General features: G+C 52.4%; 1 protein-coding gene across 8 annotated transcripts in view; it reads left to right on the forward strand.

The window, feature by feature from the left end:
- The window catches only part of ATP2B2 (ATPase plasma membrane Ca2+ transporting 2), a gene marked incomplete at both ends in the record, with an annotated part of 95204 nt that overhangs the window by 30336 nt on the left and 45884 nt on the right, over positions 1-18984 (forward strand). For 4 of the 8 annotated variants that reach the window (XM_080718058.1, XM_080718057.1, XM_080718059.1 and 1 more), the window contains 5 exons: positions 1740-1997; positions 3393-3518; positions 12479-12604; positions 14239-14271; positions 15365-15421. In XM_080718058.1, the coding sequence (XP_080574184.1) occupies positions 1740-1997; positions 3393-3518; positions 12479-12604; positions 14239-14271; positions 15365-15421 (600 nt within the window). The remainder of the gene's footprint in view (positions 1-1739; positions 1998-3392; positions 3519-12478; positions 12605-14238; positions 14272-15364; positions 15422-18984) is intronic. The other 4 variants (XM_080718061.1, XM_080718062.1, XM_080718063.1 and 1 more) reach the window with 1 other exon arrangement.

Consider the following 18984-nt stretch of genomic DNA (forward strand, 5'->3'; position numbering starts at 1 on the left):
CACCCCTCCACCCTCTCTACTGGAAGAATGGGAAGCAGGCACATCAAGAACACGCTTGTCATCCCGGCACTCGGGAGGCTGGGACCGGAGGATCACAGTTCAAGGACAGCCTCAGCTACTTAGTGAGGCCCTCTGTAACTGAGTGAGACCCTGTTTCAAAAAAAAAAAGTGGGCAGGGGGTGTAGCTTGGAGGTCAAATGCCTCTGGGTTCCATCCCCAGACCCACAAAACAAACAACAACAAAAAACAAACAAAAAAACCCCACTGCATTCAAAAGCCAGGCGTGGTGGCACACGCTTATAGTCCCAGCATTTGGGAGTCTGAGACAGGAGGATCTTGGTTCACAGACAGCCTCAGCTGCTTTGCTTTTAGAACGCCCCTGGGTTCCATTCCCAGTACCGCAAAAAAGAAAATAGAAAAGCCAGGTGTGGCGTGGTGGCCTACGCTTGTAATCCAAGCTTTTTTTTTTTTTTTTTTTTTTTGCATTACTGAGGATGGAACCCAGGGGCATTCTACCTCCAAGCTACACCCCTAGCCCTATTTTTTATTCTTTATTTTAAACAGGGTCTCACTAAGTTATGGAAGGCCACACTAAGTAGCTGAGGCTGGTCTCAGATACTCCTGTCTCAGACTCTCGAATGCTGGGATTGCAAGTGTGCGCCACCACGCCCAGCTTAATCCCAGCATTTGGGAGGCTGAGACCAGAGGATCGCGGTTCACGGACAGCCTCAGCTACTCAATGAGGCCCTTTGCAACTCAGTGAGACACTGTTTCACAGTAAAGAATAAAAAAATAGGGCTGGGGTACAGCTTGAAGGTAAACTGCCCCCTAGATTCCATCCCCAGTGCCGCGAAAGAAAGAAAGGAAGGACGGAAGGAAGGACAGAAGGAAGGAAGGAAGGAGAGAAAAAGAAAGCCAGGTGTGGTAGCACATACTTGTACTCCCAGCATTTGGGAGGCTGAGATAGCAGGAGGGTCATGGTTCAAGAACAGCCTCAGCTACTTAGTGAAGCCCTTTGGAACTCAGTGAGACCCTATTATAAAAAAAATAAAGAGTAAAAATAGAGCTGGGGGTGTAGCTTGGAGGTAGAATACTCCTGGGTTCCATCCCAGCACCACAAAAAAAGAAAGAAAGAGAGAGACAGAGAGAGAGAGAAACACTGCATTCTAGACCCGAAGGCAAGTGCAGTATGGGTCGCCTTCTTCCCCACCCAGCCTCGCTGCTTCTCTTTTCTTCTGATTTAGGAGCTTCTGCCACACCAAGTCCATCGGGAGTAAGACTCCTTGCATCTTACTTCGAGGAAAGAAAAAAAAAGTTGTTTTTTTTTTGGTAGTACTGGTGTTTGAACCCAAGAGTGTTCTACCTCTGAGCTACACCCCCAGCTCTTTATTTTTCTTTTCTTTTTTTTCTTTTGGAAACTGAGTCTCACTAAGTTGCTGAGGCTTGTCTCGAACCTGCCATCCTCCTGTCTCAGCCTCCCAAATACTGGGATTATAGGCATGGGCCACCACCCCCAGCTATGAAATTTCAACTTTCACAACACACCCTCAAGATAAAGAATATGTTTCTCATTTTACAGAAGAGGAAACGGAGATTCAGAGAGGGAAGGTCGTTTATCCAGGATCACCCAGCTAGGGCAAAGGCTTCTGTTACTTGTCAAATCTGGGCCTTAAACCCAGGTGGGGAGACTCCTCCTGACTGGTCCGCCCCACCAACCCGCTTCCTTCTGTTCTCCGCAGGATGCGCGACAGCCCAGGCTGGGGCTGAGGATGAAGGGGAAGCAGAAGCCGGTTGGATTGAGGGGGCCGCCATCCTCCTCTCGGTCATCTGTGTGGTCCTGGTCACAGCCTTCAATGACTGGAGCAAAGAAAAACAGTTCCGGGGCCTGCAGAGCCGCATTGAGCAGGAGCAAAAGTTCACCGTGGTCCGGGCTGGCCAGGTGGTCCAGATCCCTGTGGCCGAGATTGTGGTTGGTGACATCGCCCAGATCAAATATGGTAATTGAGCTGGGCATGGTGGTGCACACTTGTCATCCCAGTACTTGGGAGGTAGAGACAGGAGGATCGCAGGTTCAAGGCCAGCCTCGTCTACTTAGTGAGGCCCTCCGCAACTTAGTGAGACCCTGTTTCAAATAGAAAGTAATAAAATAGGGCTGGGGGTGTAGCTCAGAGGTAGAATGGCCCTGGGTTCAATCCCCAGTACCATAAATGTGTGTGTGTGTGTGTGTGTGTGTGTGTGTGTGTGTGTGTGTCCCAGCCACTGAGCCATATCCTGTGGCTTGTCTAGGCAGAGGGGAGATGGGCCAGGCAGATGCAAAGAGACTGGTCAAGGGAAGGGCTGGATCCCTGAAGGCACATCTCAGGCTAGGATGTTCTCAGGTCCTGGGAGAGATAGGATTCCAGAGTCCGTAAAAATCAAGTGTCAGATACATGGCACGCGTATCCCTTCTCCTTAAGTTTCTACCCCTAGCAGACATTACTAATCAATCACAGCTCTGAGTCTGAATACAGTCTCAGATGCTTTCTCAGCTCAATGTCCCAAGAAAGGGCTGGGAATACCGAGAATGGGTGTATGAGATAAAATCTGTTTTCCTTTCGTGATTTGGTGTGGACAGATGGCTGCCGGGCTAGAGGAGGTGTTAGAGGGAGCAGAAGTAGATGAGTGAATATTCTGGACCTGTGATCCTGCTAGTGAAAAAGCAAATAGGCTGCCACCAAAGAGGGTGGGAACTAGATATGTGCTGGGTAAGTAGAGGCAGGCAGCCAGTGAGATATTAGAAATCTGCCGGGGAGGGCTTGATTTCCCCCTGATAAGGCACTTTGTTTGGGGTCTCCTCAGCCTAACCAAGATAGACCAGTCTCTTTCAAGAGAATTTTCCAAGCCAGGAATAGTGGCACATGTCTGCAATCCCAGTACTTGGGAGACTGAGACCCACTTGAAGATTACAGGTCTGAGTCCAGCCTGGACACTTTAATGAGACCTTCAGCAACTTACAGAGACTCTGATTCAAAATAAAATATAAAATAGGGTTGGGGTGTGCCTCAGAGGTAGAATACCCTGGGTTTAATCCCCAGTACTACAAAAAAAATGAAATTAAAAAGGTAATTTCCTCAAGCTGTATTAGCCTAGAGAAGAGTGGACCACAGACAACACTGGGCCCCAGATCCAAACCAGACCAAGAGAAGTGCTTTGTGACGAGCATTCCCCGAGTGTGGCCGCTTTGTGCTAGTGCGACCTCAGCCCCCGGGGCCTGCACCATCCACGTGGCGAACCGCCCATTGGCCTAGTCTGGGATAGAGAGCCTTCCCTTGGCAGCACGTCACATCTCCGGGGAACCCCGCAGGCTGCTCGGTCTCCGAGACTCTGCTAACCCCCCTGCCATCCCTGCTCAGGTGACCTCCTGCCTGCCGACGGCCTCTTCATCCAGGGTAACGACCTCAAGATTGACGAAAGCTCCCTGACAGGGGAGTCGGACCAGGTGCGCAAGTCTGTGGACAAGGACCCCATGTTGCTGTCAGGTGAGCTGCGGCCCCACCACAGTCCCTTTGCAGATTCTCCTCCTGTGCAGGGCTGTCTGAGGGGCCCCTTCACCAGTCCTTGGCTCTGGGGCCTCTGGAAAGCTCAGCCCCTTGTGTAAGCTTTCACCCTTCTCAACAACCATGTAATGAACCTACTGTGTGCTTAGCATGCCCTGGGGTTACGGCAGTGGATGAAATGGGCTGCGAATCCCATCCTGCGCCCCTGACCTTCTAGTGGCTTGGTTTCTTGAAAAGCCAGATGCCAAAGCTTTCTTATGGGGAGAGGAAGACCCAGCAGGGTTGCAATCTTTCTGGATCCTTGGTGTGTTCGGATATTGGTCCACATACGGTGGAATACTCTGATGGTTTTAAGCACTGGCTGCTCACACATGCATTTTAAAAAGCTGACTCTGGCCGGGCGTGGTGGCGCACGTTTGTAATCCCCGCACTTGGGAGGCGGAGACAGGAGGATCGCACAGGTTTGAAGCCAGCCGCGCTGGTTTAAGAGACCCTGTTTCCAAACATTTTAAAAAAGCATAAAATAGGTCTGGGAGTATAGCTCGCAGGTAGAAGGGCTTCCAGGAACCCCAGTACCACCAAAAAACAGAAAGAAAAAAAAAAAACTGACTCTGAGCTGGACATGGTGGTACACGCCTGTAATCCCAGTACTTGGGAGGCTGAGAGAGGATTGCAGGTTCAAGCCCAGCCTCAGCTACTTAGGGAGAACTTCAACAGCCTGTAGGGTTATGGGTGTAGCTCAGAAGTAAAATGTCTCTGGGTTCAATCCCCTGTAAGAAAGAAAGAAAGAGAGAAAGAAAGAAAGAGTTGCCTCTGGCTACCAAGGGGCAAGAGAAGGGATGGGGAGACCTGGAGGGATGAGGTACCAGCCAAGTAGAACACCATCCCTGCAGAGACATCAAAAAGCCTCATGTCCTGCTGCACCGGGTTTTAAAGGGTAAGTAGGAGCTCAGGGCCCTCACAGCAGACGCAATCATGTGCAAAGGCGGACTGGAGGAACGTCCTGGAAGTGCCCGGGGAGGCAGCACAGGTCTGTGGGGTAGGATGGTAGGAAGGAGTGAGGACCGAGGCTGAGCGCCGCTCACGTCCCAGCGCCCGCTGCCCACTCCGCCCAGCAAAGGCCATTCCAAGCAGACAGCCAGACCTGCCGCCATGGCCGCCGCCGCAGGGAGCCTAAGATGACGCCGTCTGCCGCTCGGCCCGCACTCTCTCCATTACACTACCCTGCCTCTTCTCCACGAGAGGCAGCGGGGTGTAGTGGATAGAGCACGGGTTCAAGTCCCGGCTCCACCGCTCATGGCTGGGTGACCCTGGGCCGTCACTCAACCTCTCTGAGCCAGAAAGGCCACAGGTGGGCGGAGGGGCTGGGGCGGCGCTGGCACCAAAACCTACTGCACAGGGCTGTTGCAAGGGGGACGTTTTGCCCACTGTCTGCGAAGGAGAGTGTTGAGAGGGTAGAGGAGGACGCCTCTGTTTGGCGTCCGTGCCAGGAAGCAGATCCTAACCTTCCAGCCGCCTTACCAAAGTCAAGACTCCCTCTATCCGTCTGTCTCCCTGTGCAGACTCCCAGGAGGCCAAAGCCAAGAGGTCCAGGAGCCCTGGGTTCCAGGCCTCGGCTGCCCTGTGTCCTCCTATGCTACCGTGGCCAGTCATTTGCCCTCTATGGTCTCAGGAGAGCCATTTAGTAAGGCAAGGCCCCTCTAGCTTTGCTACTAAGGGTACAGCATGCCCCACTTCCCAAAACACTAGGCTTTGGCCCAAGACAGACAATACCTGGGCCAGCCCAGGGAAGCCGGCTTCTGTCCTCTGAGATGGATCTGAGTTTTGTTTTGTTTTTTGTTTTGTTTTGTTTGGGGGGTTGGGGTTTTTTTGTTTGTTTGTTTTGTTTTGTTTTGAAGGGGGAGGTTCTGAGCCTGCATCTTAAGAAAGTTCTGAACCTTCCTCTGTTGCCAGGTCAGAAACCAAGGGACAGAGCTGTGGGTGTAGCTCCATGGTAGAGTGACTTACCGAGCATGCAAGCAACCCTGCAGTCCCTCCCTAGCACAGTACAAAAATAAATAAAACAGAAAGCCGGGCGTGGCAGCTCACACTTATAATCCCAGCATTTGGGAGGCTGAGACAGGAGGATCACAGTTCGAAGCCAGCCTCAGCTACTTAGGCGAGGCTCTCAGCAACTTAGTGAGACCCTGTTTCCAAATAAAATATAAAGTGGTTCTGGGAGTATAGCCCGGAGGTAGAAAGCCTCTGGGTTCCACCCCCAGTACCACCAATAAATAAATAAATAAATAAATAAATAAATAAATAAATAAATAAAATAAAAGACTGATGGCTGGGCATGGTGGCACACGCTTGTAATCCCTGCGCTTGGGAGGCGGAGACAGGTGGATTGCGCTGATTTGGAGCCAGCCTCGCTGGCTTAAGAGACCCTGTTTCCAAATAAAAAAATATAAAATAGGTCTGGGAGTGTAGCCTGGAGGTAGAAGGGCTTCCAGGAACCCCAGTACCACCAAAAAATAAAAACTAAAAAAAAAGACTGAAAAATAGGGCTGGGGGTATAGCTCAGAGGTGGAATGTCCCTGGGTTCCATCCCCAGTACTGCAAAAGGAAGGAAGGCAGGCAGGCAGGCAGGCAGGCAGGCAGGAGGCAGGCAGGAGGCAGGCAGGCCGGCCCAGGTCAGAGGTTCCGGCAAGCTAGGACCATCCCTTTGGCAGGACCCGTTATCCTTGTTCCTGGGCTCTCTCCCTTTCATCAGTGAGCAGCCCCCCGCGTCCCTGCCCCCTCCTACTCTGGCTACCCAGGCAGCTCTGCTCACAATCTCCTGCAGCTAGGTCCTGGCAAGACAGCGCCGACGCCTCCCAGCCACTGCCCGCCTATGGTGGGGGTGCTGATGGCGTCACAACTCCGCCTGCAGTTGGGAGGAAAGCAGCTTGGTGCTCCCCATGGCAGGCAGTGAGCGCTCATCCACATTCCTCCTCCTCCTCCCTGCCCCTGCCCCCAATGCCTTCAGTGGCTTCCTATGCAGCATCAGGCAGAGACAACACTGGCACCCTCCTCTCACTCACCCCTCCCATCGTGAGCCCCAGTGGCGCCCAGACACCCCGCGGCCATCGCACTGCCCGTCCCACCTTCGCCTGGGCCATGCCCCCCGGTGTGGAGCTGACACCCCTGCCCAGCCAGGGCAGGAGGCTCTGTGTCTGGACCTTCTGCCCCCACAGAGGCTGCCGTGGCCCTCCTTTTCCTAGTCTTTCCCAAGCTGCCTGCCTCGCCCATGACATAGCCTCTGTTTCCCTGGGTTCCAGCATGTCCAGACGCCATTGCTGAGGGGTGCTGACCTCTGCCAGCTAACTCCCCATTTCCAGAGGACAAAAGGCAGGCTCGGAGAGGAGAGAGACTGGCCTAAGGCCACACAGCAGATCAGAATGAGACCCGAGACCTGTTTTCCGGCCGAGCTCTCTGTGCACAACCCCCACATGCTTGTGTGTTGGGGGCCCTGGGCAGACAAGGTCGGGGCTACAGAGGGGTGTCCATGGGACACCATGGACATGGTTCAAGGAACCATGCACAGTTAGATCCTGGCCTGGTACAAGGGTCCCCAACCCCCAAGGGCTCTCACCTCTACCCCTATGAGGTACCACCCAGGGAAGCATGGGGAACAGGGGTGACCCCAAAATAAATCTGCCCTGTGTAAGCCCAGAAAGACCACTTATGGGGGAGGTGGAATTATTCATTACAGATGGAACACGCAGGTACCCAGGCACAGTGGCGCACACCTGTAATCCCAGTACTTGGGAGGCTGAGACAGAGGATCACAGGTCTGTGGCCAGCCTCTGCAACTCGGCAAGACCCTTCACAGTTCAGCGAGACCTTGTTCTCAACAAAAAAATAATAAAACAAGGCAATGTGGTACACACACCTGTAATCTGAGTATCCGGAGTCTGAGACAGAATAGTCACAGGTTCAAGGACATCCTCAGTAAGTAGTGAGACTCTCATCAACCTAGGGAGACCTTGTTTCAAAATAAAAATAAAAAAAATAGGCCTGGGATATAGCTAGGAGGTAGAATGCTCCTGAGTTCAATTCCCAGTACCAAAAAATAAAATAAAATAAAATAAAATAAGGCTAAGTGTGTAGCTAGGATGTAGGATACCCCTGGGGTCAATCCCTAGCAGTACAAAAATGAATGAATGAATGAATGAATGAATGAATGAATGAAATACCACCATGGAAATTACAAAAAGAGGAGGCAGAGGGGGGAGGGTTCTAGAGAAACAGCTGCAAGCTAGGCTCCTCAAGGCGGCCTAGGGGAGATTCACACTCGGGCCTTGTCCCCAAGGGGCTCATAGGGGAGCCATGGGAGTGTCCCTCCCCTGGGGAGCCAGGGAGGACTGGCTATGGAGAGGGACACTCCAAAGACGGTGCTGATTGAGCAGTCTGGGCCTCGGGGAGCTGTGTGGCATCTTCAGGCACCGCTGGGCCTGGAGGACCCAAGGATGGACTCACGCCTGACTGCCAGTGGCCGGGACTCCAGGCTGAGGCGGCCAGAGCCACCCGGGCTTCATCCCCTCCTCCCACCTCCAGATGCGACGCTGAGGCAGGAGCGATCAGATTAGAAGGCGATTCGAGGTCTGATTATCTCGGGTGGAAATTGGCCCCCTGCGCTTTTTTCCATCCTGTTTATGCTGTGGAGGTGGAGAATAGCCGCCCAGGCTAGAGGGCCAGAGCCTTCACCGCCCAGCTAACTGTTTTTCTCGTGCTGATCAAACACTAGGCTCTTAGGACCTTGTCTCCTGGGGCAAAGTGGCAAGTGACCAGGTCCAGAGGCTTGAGAGACAGCAGAGACTTCAAATCATGACTCGTGACATGTACTGAGGGCCACGTTGCTCGCGGCAGTAGCACAGTGCCCAGCAGTCGCAGGTGCTTTTCAGAAACCGTCTCGGTGGCTGCTTCTAGCTTCTATGTGCTGCGGATGCAGCCAGGTGCACCCGCTCCTCTCCCTCCTCCGGAGTCTCCAGGGACCCCTTGCCCCCACCCAAACTCAGTTCCCTTCTCTAACAGCCCCACGCTGCCCAACCAGGGCGAAAGAAAGCACTTTATAAAAAGCTGGCTTTGCTTGGCGTGGTGGCGTGTATCTGTCATCCCAGGATTTAGGAGGCTGAGGCAGGGTCACAGGTTTACGACCAGCCTCGGCTACTGAGTGAGAGCCTGTTTAAAATAAAAAAAATAGAGCTGAAGGTGTAGCTCAGAGGTAGAATGCCCCGGTTCAATCCCCGTCACCCTTCACCACCCCCCCCCCAAAAGAATAAGTTATCTTCTAATACTTTTTTTTTGGTCTGTGTATATGTGATGTGTGTGTACTGGGGATTAAACCCAGGGATGTTCTACCTCTGAACTATACCTCCAGCACTTTTTATTTACCTGGTTATGTATTTATTTTTTGTACTGGGAATTGAATCCAGGCCTTTCTACCTCTGAGCTATATATACTTTCAGATCTATTTTTAAATTTTTTTGTGGTACTGGGGTTCCTGGAAACCCTTCTACTTCTGGGCTACACTCCTAGATCTACTTTTTGTATTTTTATTTGGAAACAGGGTCTCCTAAGCCAGCACGGCTGGCATCGAACCTGCGCGATCCTCCTGTCTCTGCCTCCCAAGCGCAGGGATTACAAGCGTGCGCCACCACGCCTGGCTAAATTTTTTTTTTTTGAAATAGGTTCTTGTAATATTCCTGAGGGCATTGCTAAGTTGCTGAGGCTGACCTCTAACCTGGGATCCTCCTGTCTCAGCCTCCCAAATACTAAGATTATAGGCATGTGCCACTGTGCCTGGCTTGTTAGAAGTTATTATAATGTCTATGTCCAGAAATGGAACCTCAAGGGGCCAAGTGGCCCCAGGATCTGATGTAGATAAAAAGTCACCAGGCCTGGGATGCTTAGCCTATGTCACTGTCTGGACTCAGTCTGTGGTCCCCCTGTTCCCTGGCCAGGGAATTCTTATTCTCTGAAAATCTGATTTCTGACCAGGAATGGTGGTGTGTATCCCAGTACATGGAAGGCTGAAACAGGAGGATTGCAGGTTCAAGGCAAGCCTCAGCAACTTAACAAGATTCTCAGCAACTTATACCCTGTCTTAAAATAAAAAATAATTAAAAGCTAGGCATGGTGGCGCATGCTTGTAATCCCACTACTTGGGAGGATTGCAGGTTCGCAGCCAGCCTCAGCTACGTAGTGAGGCCTTCCACAACTGAGTGAGATCCTTTTTCAAAATAAAGAATAAAAAACAGGGCTGTAGCTTGGCAATAGAATACCCCTGGGTTCAATCCCAGTACCGCGAAAGAAGGAAGGAAGGAAGGAAGGAAGGGAGGGAGGGAGGAAGGAAGGAAGGAAGGAGAAAAGAGAGAAAGAAGGGAGGGAGGGAAAGAAGGAAGGAAGAAAGGAAGGACAAAAATATAGGGCTGGGGTGTAGCACAGAGGTAGATGCCTTAAGTCCAATTCCCAGCACCGGAAAAAAAAAAAAAAAAAAAAAAAAAAAAAAACGAGGCCAGCCTTAGCTACTTAGTGAGGGCCTCCACAAAATTAGTGAGTCCTTGTTTCAAAATAAAGAATAAAAATTGGGGGTGTAGCTTGGAGGTGTAGTATGCTCCTGGATTCAATCTCCAGTACCACAATAAAGAAATAAAGAAATAGACTGGGGGGTATATCTTAAAGGTAGTAATGCCCTAGTAATTCCTCTAAAAAAATAAAAAGAAAAGAAAAGAGAGGTGTTCTACATTCTAGAGGTATTTCTACCCAGTGTGGTAAGAATTAAAGTGAGGGAGGGTATTGGTATCTGGAGGGCCAGGATTCACATATGCAGATTCATTACTAAGTAGAGTGTCCAGGGGCCGACTTCCTTGGTGTGTGCACAGGAGGCACCCACAGACCAAGAGGGCGGCACCTGCTGTCTGTCTGGGAGTGGCCAGTGGGTCCTGTGACCGCTGATAGACAACCTTCCCGGTGCAGGACACTGCCCCGAGGCATCTCCCAGGGGCAGCTAGATGACAAGGACCCAGGGGTGCCACATTCCCTGCAGAATTGCTGGGCATGGCTGCCATCTGTGCCCCCACCCCATACTGCACCCAGCTGTCCAGTTCAGAGACATCAGGTGCACGCACATTGTACTACCAACACCTTCCATGTTCCCCAGCCATAACTCTGTCCCCCTTAAACACTAACTCCCCACCCCCTGAAAATCTCTATCCTGCATTCTATCTCTTGAGCGCGACCATTCGAGGGCCCTCACATGAGTAAGACCGTATGGTATTTATAGTCCTTTTGTGGCCGATTGGTTTCACATAGCGTAATGTCCCCCAGGGCCATTCACAGGGCAGCATGTGGCTGAGCCTCCTCCCTCTTCATGGCTCAGTAACACTCCGTCGGTGACTAGACCGCATCTTTTCACCTTTCCACCTAATCCTCACTCCACTACAAATTTCCCTGTCGTATTAGACAGGCCACGCTGAGCCTGCACGGGAGAGACCTGCCTCTGAGCCACAGCAAGACTCTTCCCAAACAAAAGCTGACACAGAGCCCCAAAGAGAGGATGAGGAAGAGTAGATCTGTTTCACCCCCACAGATACCCCTCCAGACTCTCCAAAGAATGTAGGAACCCACTTTGCGAAATCTGGAATTCTAGGAAGGGGTCCATAGCTTTTCTTGTAGCATGGCCCCCCTGGAAAGTGTGCTGTCACCCTGAGTCACCTCTACTCAGAATAAAGCTTTGAAGTACATAAGATGAAATATGTTGGCTCACAAAGGAAACCAATCATGTTTTTAAAAAAAGGATTTTTTTTTAAGCCGGGCGTGGTGGCACACACTTGTAATCCCCGCGCTTGGGAGGCTGAGACAGGAGGATCTCACAGGTTCAAGGCCAGCCTCAGCTACTTAGTGAGACCCTGTTTCCAAATAAAGTATAAAATAGGTCTGGGAGTATAGCCTGGAGGTAGGAAAGCCCCTGGGTTCCACCCCCAGTACCACCAGAAAAGAAAAAGGATCGTTTAATGTGTGATATAGAAATGAGTGTGTTTCTTGACTACACACTGAGTGACAAGACTTAGCAGGCTGCCTAGTAACCACTTCCGTTGTGCAGCAGGAGGCCCGCCTGTCACATCTGCACAGCTGTAAGTGGCATGAAAAGAATCCCAGGTTCTCATAATGTGCGTAGTGGCGTCATGGGTGCCGATGACACTCCTGGGGTCTGACACCTGCATTCACAATGGGGAGGAATAGTAAATTTCAGTCAGAGGGGGTAATTTTTTTTCTCATCCAAATTCACGGTCCCTGAATTCTTTCCACAAATCTTTAGGAGGGAAGATGGTGCCCATTTTAAACAGCACTTAGTTAGCACTTTCTTTCTATCTCTTACTTTGGAGCTGGGGATTGAACTATTGGTCAGTCTGCCCTTGAGCTACACGCCGAGCCCTTCTTATTCTTTTACTTTTGAGACAGGTCTTGCTGCTCTCCTGTTTAGCTTCACTGGGATTGCATGCGTGCACCACTGAGCTCCGCTAGTTAGTGGTTCTTTACTAGTTGCAGGATTCAGCCAAATGAGACCTGGTTCTACATACTCTCAGTAGGGAAAGGAGAGTATTCTCTGCTCAGCCTAAGGGCAGGAGAGGAAGACAGGAGAGAAAGACAAGGGGATGACTCTGGGTGTGAGTACTGAGAGAGCAAAAGTGTTTCAGTGCCAGGCATCCCAGAGCTGCCCTGAGGTAAGATCATCTTAAAGGACCCACCACACACACACACACACACACACAGTGTGAGCCCACTCTGTAGGTGCTGCCCCCCGCCGAGCTCAGCAGACAAGGAGCTGGGCTGGCTGAGCTGGGCTCGTTTCTCCTACTCCTTCAAGAAAGGGACTTTGGCTGCACAATGGTAACTTGGCTTTTGCCCCGCTTCCTCAGGGACCCATGTGATGGAGGGTTCAGGCCGGATGGTGGTGACTGCCGTGGGTGTGAACTCTCAGACCGGCATCATCTTTACACTGCTGGGGGCCGGCGGAGAAGAGGAAGAGAAGAAAGATAAAAAAGGTAAGTGCAGCCCCCTGGCCGGACAGGAGAGGAGCTTTTAAGGCCACAATTTTCATTGTTTTGTTTATTCGTTCACTCAACAGAATATTGAGTGCCTTCTGTGTTAACGCCCTGTACCAACAGCTGCCTTCTTCATCCCGAAGGCCCTGCTGAGGCGAAGTGGGCTCTGTCTGTTTCATCCCCAGGGTTCTGTCCTAGTCTCTGTTTTGTCCAGTCATGTCACAGAGGCCCCTCATTCTCCTCAGGACCAAGCCAGGGCTCCTGAGCCTGTGGTGATGTTTCTGTCTCAAGCAGTAGAAACAGAATACACTGGTCTCATCCCCCATCCCAAGGCAATGCCTTCCACCACTAAACAGAGCTCAAAACAAAACAAAACGAACCCTACCTAGTATAGATTCATTGTAGATGCAGGCAGAGGAGATTCTAAGGAAGGCGGCTTCAAATACATCGCTCTAGGGCCCCTCTCAGCTCCACCAGAGCTGCCATTTACCCTGCCCCAATTCTGGTTCTTTCTCCCCCATGAAAATAAGAGTCTACTACTCACAGTCTCCTGCCAACACAACAGATGCGCCTGTGATGAATGTCCCCCTCAGGATGGAGGAGGGAGGTTCACATAAGAAGCCCAATCTCACAGGGCCCAGCTCGTAGCCAGAGGCCCAGGCTCCTGGCCTCAGCACGACCCACTCCTCACTTGTCACCTGCACTCAGTCTCAGGGACACCCCCCTTGGCACATTCTCAGGCTCTTGGCTCCTTCCCTGTGCTCAAGGAGACACTCTTTAATGCCCAGAACTTGGGGCCCGGGGAGAAGAGAGATAGGAGGGCCAACGATCCCTCCCTGAGTTGCAGGGCACCATTACCACCTCCAACACTGGGGTGGGGGGCACTTGGGCACAGAGCTTGGGTAAGGATGGAAGGCTACTTGTTTCTGAGGGCAAAACCCATTTCCTGTTGGGTCCCCCTCAAGATTATGGTCCCCCTCAGCAGGAACAGTGGGGCTGAGATGTTTGTTGTCTGGGAAATCAAGAGGCCAGAGAGAATAAATGGGGTGCTGAGGGAGAAGTGGAGGAGAGAGCCCCGGCTGGGAGTCCCAGAGGCCGCCAGGAGCGTGTCCGTGCACCAGGGGAGACTCTGGCCAGGACGGTGGGGCCAGCGCAGGGAACAGGCAGTTGGGTAGATCTGAGTGGTGGACAGGATGCTGTGAGCTATGCATTGGCCTCGCAGGGCTCAGCCGTGGGGCAGCCAGACCTGTGTTTTTTGAAAATATCATTAAAGAAGACAGGCCGCAGTGAACCCTGGAGTGCAGTCAAGGCCCCTCATGAATGTGCATTCATGACGGTGTTTCAAGACCAGGCTCCCTGGGTAGACAAGGCGGGCCGCGGAGGGGACTGAACAGAGGGAACCCAGTATCTCAGGCTCAGCCGGGCTGGGCCCCCTCCGCCCTCACAACCCACCACATTGACCAGAGACCCAGCTTAGCACCGCCAACATCATGTTCCCATTTCAGGATGGCCGGGTGTGCGTGTGTGCGTGTGTGTGTGTGTGTGTGTGCACGCATGTGCATGCATGCGTGCGTGCGCAGATGAGGCTGTGTGTGTTGCTTCTTCATTAACATGTCTCAAAAATCATCACACAGGTGTGAAGAAGGGGGATGGCCTTCAGCTACCAGGTACAGTAAGACCCCCTCAGGGTAGGTGGGGCTTTTAGAAGTAGTTGTAGCCTTGGCCACAAGGCCCTGCCCTAGACCACCAGCACCCAGTGGGAGGAGGCCATGTGTCTGGGGGCCGTCTGGGGATCCTCGTGTGATTTCATTCCCACAGGACAAGCCAGGGCCCACGCTGTCCTCTTTCCCGTGTGGTACTTGATCCAGTAGCCAAGGCCAGACGGCACCCTCAGCCCCACACACCAGCAGCACAGGGTCCCAACATCCCCCAGCAGCACCCCACAGAGCCTGCCCGTTTCCCACCACTAACCACACGGTGTGGTCGCCTCACCCACCAGGGGCTGCCCTTCTCCCCACAGAACCCGGCTCCCCACCCTAAGAAAGAGCTGCAGGGGTGTCATTGGCCATTTCATATCAGCCTTCATTTCTAAATTAAGAAAATGTCGCTAGTGCCCTTTCCTGGGCACAAGATGTGGCACCTTGATACCACTTTTTGAAGGGTGGTACATCTCATAGCAGGGTGTCCAAAGGCCACTGTTGGCCTGTTGTTTAGAGTGGAGGAGGCAGCGATTGGCCAGGCACCATGGCCCAAGTGGCAGGCACAATCCTAAGTTACCACCCTGGTGGCTTCTTCCAGGACACCTACAGCCACAGTGATGGTAGTCATAGCTTGCACCCCAGCCTGCACCTGCCGCTGCACATGTGGAGTTGGCTTCTGCTCCTGGGGTTCTCTGGCCCTGATAGGCAGCCCAGAACCCCTCATTCCACAGGAGACCCACCTGATCCCTGAGCTGACAGCCTCCAGACCGCACCACTGAGGAAGGCCATCCTCCCGGCCACCTTGGTCACCCCCCATGTGTGATTCCAACGGCCATGTTGAGTCTGAGTCTCCCGCACCCTTACGGTGTCTCCATGGGAACATTTCACCTCCCAAGTTTAGTTTCTTAATTTGCAACCGAGATGAGGGTTTGGGTTTTCTTGTTTGTTTGTTTTTAAGAGGGAGTCACGCAGTCTCCTTGCCAGTGGGTTCATGTCTTTAGGGCTGTTGCTTTTCTCCAGTGTGACACACAGCGTTTTCCATCCCTCCCACCCCCCGCAGCGGCAGATGGTGCGGCTTCAAACGCTGCTGATAGCGCAAATGCCGGCCTAGTCAATGGTACGTCTCCCACTGCAAGTGAGCGTTTGGTCTGGGTCGGTCAGATGGGCTTCTCTCTCCTCTGCCCCAACTCTGGGCTCTCTCCCTGTTCTGGACCGCACAGACCTCGGGATGTGTGTGGGCCACTCGGGGACAGTCACCTTCTCACATGGGGCAGGCGCTTAGGAGCAGAGCCACCCACGGCCAGGGACATCCACTCCACGCTGGCTTGCAGCTACCAAAAACAAGGCACTGGCTCTTGTTGGGCCCTGGATGCCCTCAGGGGACTCCGAGTGGGACACAACTTCCACTTCAGATCTGCCCTCCCCCACCCCTGGGAAAAAGTGTCCCAGCCGGCGTGGCCCTCTCCTAAGCACAACCCTGCCCTGGCTTTGGGCAGATGGTCTGGGGTCAGGACCGGAGCTGAAGTTGGCATCAGGGTCCCCAGCAGAGGCTCCCGGCCACCTCTGAAATTCCCTGGAGGCCGGGGGACCCAAGCCGGGGTTCAGCTCCTCGCCCCCACCCCATAGCATGGCTGAGCCACTAGTAGACAGCTCTTCCTCTTCTCTTTCATGGAATGGATGGGCAGGGGGTTTGCTTGGGCCCGGGCCTACTTCTGTCCCTTGGAGGTGGACCGGTGTTTCTTGCTGTTGCCTGTGCTGGGCCGTTGGTGGGTCTCTGCTTTCTCACAGCCCCCTTGGAGAGGTGGGCGGGGACGGGGCCACCCTGGCACATCTCTGTCTGTCCCCCACATCTGTCCCTTCTCACACACACACAGAATTCCATTCACTTTTCTCCCAGCCTCCAGGAGGTTTCAGGTCTCTGTGCCCTCCCATCTCCGAGACCACAGATAAGGCCACTGTTGACTCAGATGCCACCCCTGTGCCCAAGCTAGGCAACAAGAGTCACCCAGGCTGCTCCTGCACTGCCAAGAGCCATTAGGGCTCCACCATGAAAACATTGCCCAGAGAAACAAGGAAAGAGTCAAAAGTCTTTTTGTGTGTGTGTCTGTGGTACTGGGGATACAACCCGGGGCCATTCTACCTCCAAGCTACATCCCCAGCCCTATTGTATTTTTTATTACTTTGAAACGGGGTCTTGTTAAGTTGCTGAGGGTGTCACTAAGTTGCCGAGGCTGGTCTGGAACTTGCAGTCCTCCTGTCTCAGCTTCCCCAGTACTGGGATTATAGGCATGCGCCTCCATGCCTGAGTGACAAGTGTTTTCTCCAGCACCCTAGGCCCTGGGCTACGTACGGGGTTCCCACCCATCATATCATTTAGTCCTCACCACTCCTGCAAAGCATGGGGACCCTTGTCCCTCTCCGTGCTCCCGTCCCCATCCCAGACACCAACTGGCCAAAGACGGCAGCCTCGTGGATGTCAGGACTGCGCGAGGTGCTTCTGCAAACTGTATGCTAATTCGAGTGTGGGTCTATTTCAGGCCCAGGAGGAGGAAGGAGAGCAGCTTGGGGTGTAGGAGGTGTCACGTGCCAGGGAGGGGCAGCTGCAAGGTGACAGGGAGAACCAGCATGAGCCAACCCACAACTGGGCAGGAAGGAACCAGGAGGTGGTACCCACTTTCCCCAGGCAATGAGCATACAGATTCCATCCTGGTTGGCCAGTTCCAGAATAAAAGGCCAACTGCACTTCCCAACTACAGCGGGAAGGAAGGAGGGAGGGAAGGAAAGAAGGAAGGAAGGAAGGAAGGAAGGAAGGAAGGAAGGGAGGGAGGGAGGGAGGGAAAGGAGTGAGTGCAGGAAAAAATGAGACATTTTCATTTCTTAACCAAGTGTGCCAGGCATTGTTGCAAGCATTTCATGTTCTCCATCTCATTTAATCCTCATGACAGTCCCACGCCACATGTTTTACTGTCCCAAATTTAAAGATGAGGAGGCTAAGACTCAAGGAGGTCAAAGCACTAGCCCAAGGTCACCAAGCTAGAAAGTAGGAAGGCTGCCAGGAATGTAGCACATGCTTGTCATCCCAGCATTCGGGAGGCGGAGACAGGAGGATCGTGGCTCGCGGACAGCCTCAGCTACTTAGTGAGGCCCTCTGCAACTCAGTGAGACCCTGTTTCAAAATGAAGAATCAAAACTAGGGCTGGGGTGTAGTTTGGAGGTAGAATGCCCCTGGGTTCCATCCCAGTAATGCAAAAATTAAAATTTAAAATTAGAAAAAAAAATTAAAATGAAAGTATCCAGGCCGAGATTTGAACCTAGAACACAGGCCTGGCTGACTACAAAGTGCATGCTCCTCCTCCTGATCGGAAATCCCCTGCTGGAGTGAATCCTGTACGTTTTGCAGAGAAAGGGAGAGGTTTGAGATGGTCAGGGATGTTTGAGGACCACGGGTTAGAATTGGTCTCTCGCTCACCACAGAGTTTCCCAGAGCCGTGAACACACCCGTGTGCAGTGGCGAGCCTCAGGGTCATGAAGGGTTTCCCAGGCCAACTTGAGAGCCGGACTTGCTACTCAAACCTGTGGGATCGGTGTGCCCCATGATATACTTTGAGAAACAGTGCCGTGTGTCATCGCTTTTGAAAATGTGAGTGGAAAGCTGAGTCTGGGCATCACCTAGAGCTTTTTAGAAGTGCAAAATCTCAAGCCCAGCACAAATCCCGGTATCTGAGAGGCTGAGACAGGAGGCTCATGGGTTTGGGTTCATAGCTAGCTGAGTGAGGCCCTCCACAACTCGATGAGACCCTGTCTCAAAATAAATAAAAAGTAAAATAGAGCTGGAGTGTAGCTCAGAGGTAGAACTCCCCTGGGCTCAATCGCCAGTGCCACACACACGCACGCGCTCGCGCGCACAGACACACACACACACACACACACACACACACACACACACGCAGAATCTCAGGCCCTGCCCCAAACCAGCTCAATGAGAATCTGATTGTGTGTGTGTGTGTGTGTGTGTGTGTGTGTGTGTATGGTACTGGGAATGGAACCCAGGGGCATTCTACCTCTGAGCTACACCCCCCAGCCCTATTACTTTATTCTTTATTTTGAAACAGGGTCTTACTGAGTAGCCAAGGGCCTCAATAAGTAGTAGCTGAGGCTGGCCTTGAACCACGATCCTCCTATCTCAGCCTTCCAAATGCTGGGATTACAAGCCTGCACCACCACGCCCGGTGAGAATCTGATTTTTAACAAAACGTCCACACTCTGGGAGAGGGCACATTTGAGTTAAGGGGCACTGGGCTGAGCTGTGAAAAGTGAGAAAGAATTAACTGTAATTTCACCTCTTTCCTCCGAGCCAAATCTTGATAACTTAGATATAGGGGAAGAAACTTAGGGTGAAAGTATCCCCCCAACTCGGCTCCCCCAGGCTCCCATCTCAAAGGCAGGTGTGTTCCACGCATCTTGGAGGCACTGCGATTGCCATTACTGCGTGATTATTTTCTTTTACACTTGTTAATACGTCACGATTTAATACATCACTTACAACCACAGTTATAACCAGGGTTCATAATATATCACTACCAGCTGCGCACTGTGCTGCATACTTGTAATTCCAGTACTTGGGAGGCTCACACAGGAAGATCGCAGGTTCGTGGCCAACCTCAGCTATTTAGGCCCTTC

Source organism: Muscardinus avellanarius (assembly GCF_963383645.1).
Source record: "Muscardinus avellanarius genome assembly, chromosome: 22".
NCBI classification, from domain to species: domain Eukaryota; kingdom Metazoa; phylum Chordata; class Mammalia; order Rodentia; family Gliridae; genus Muscardinus; species Muscardinus avellanarius.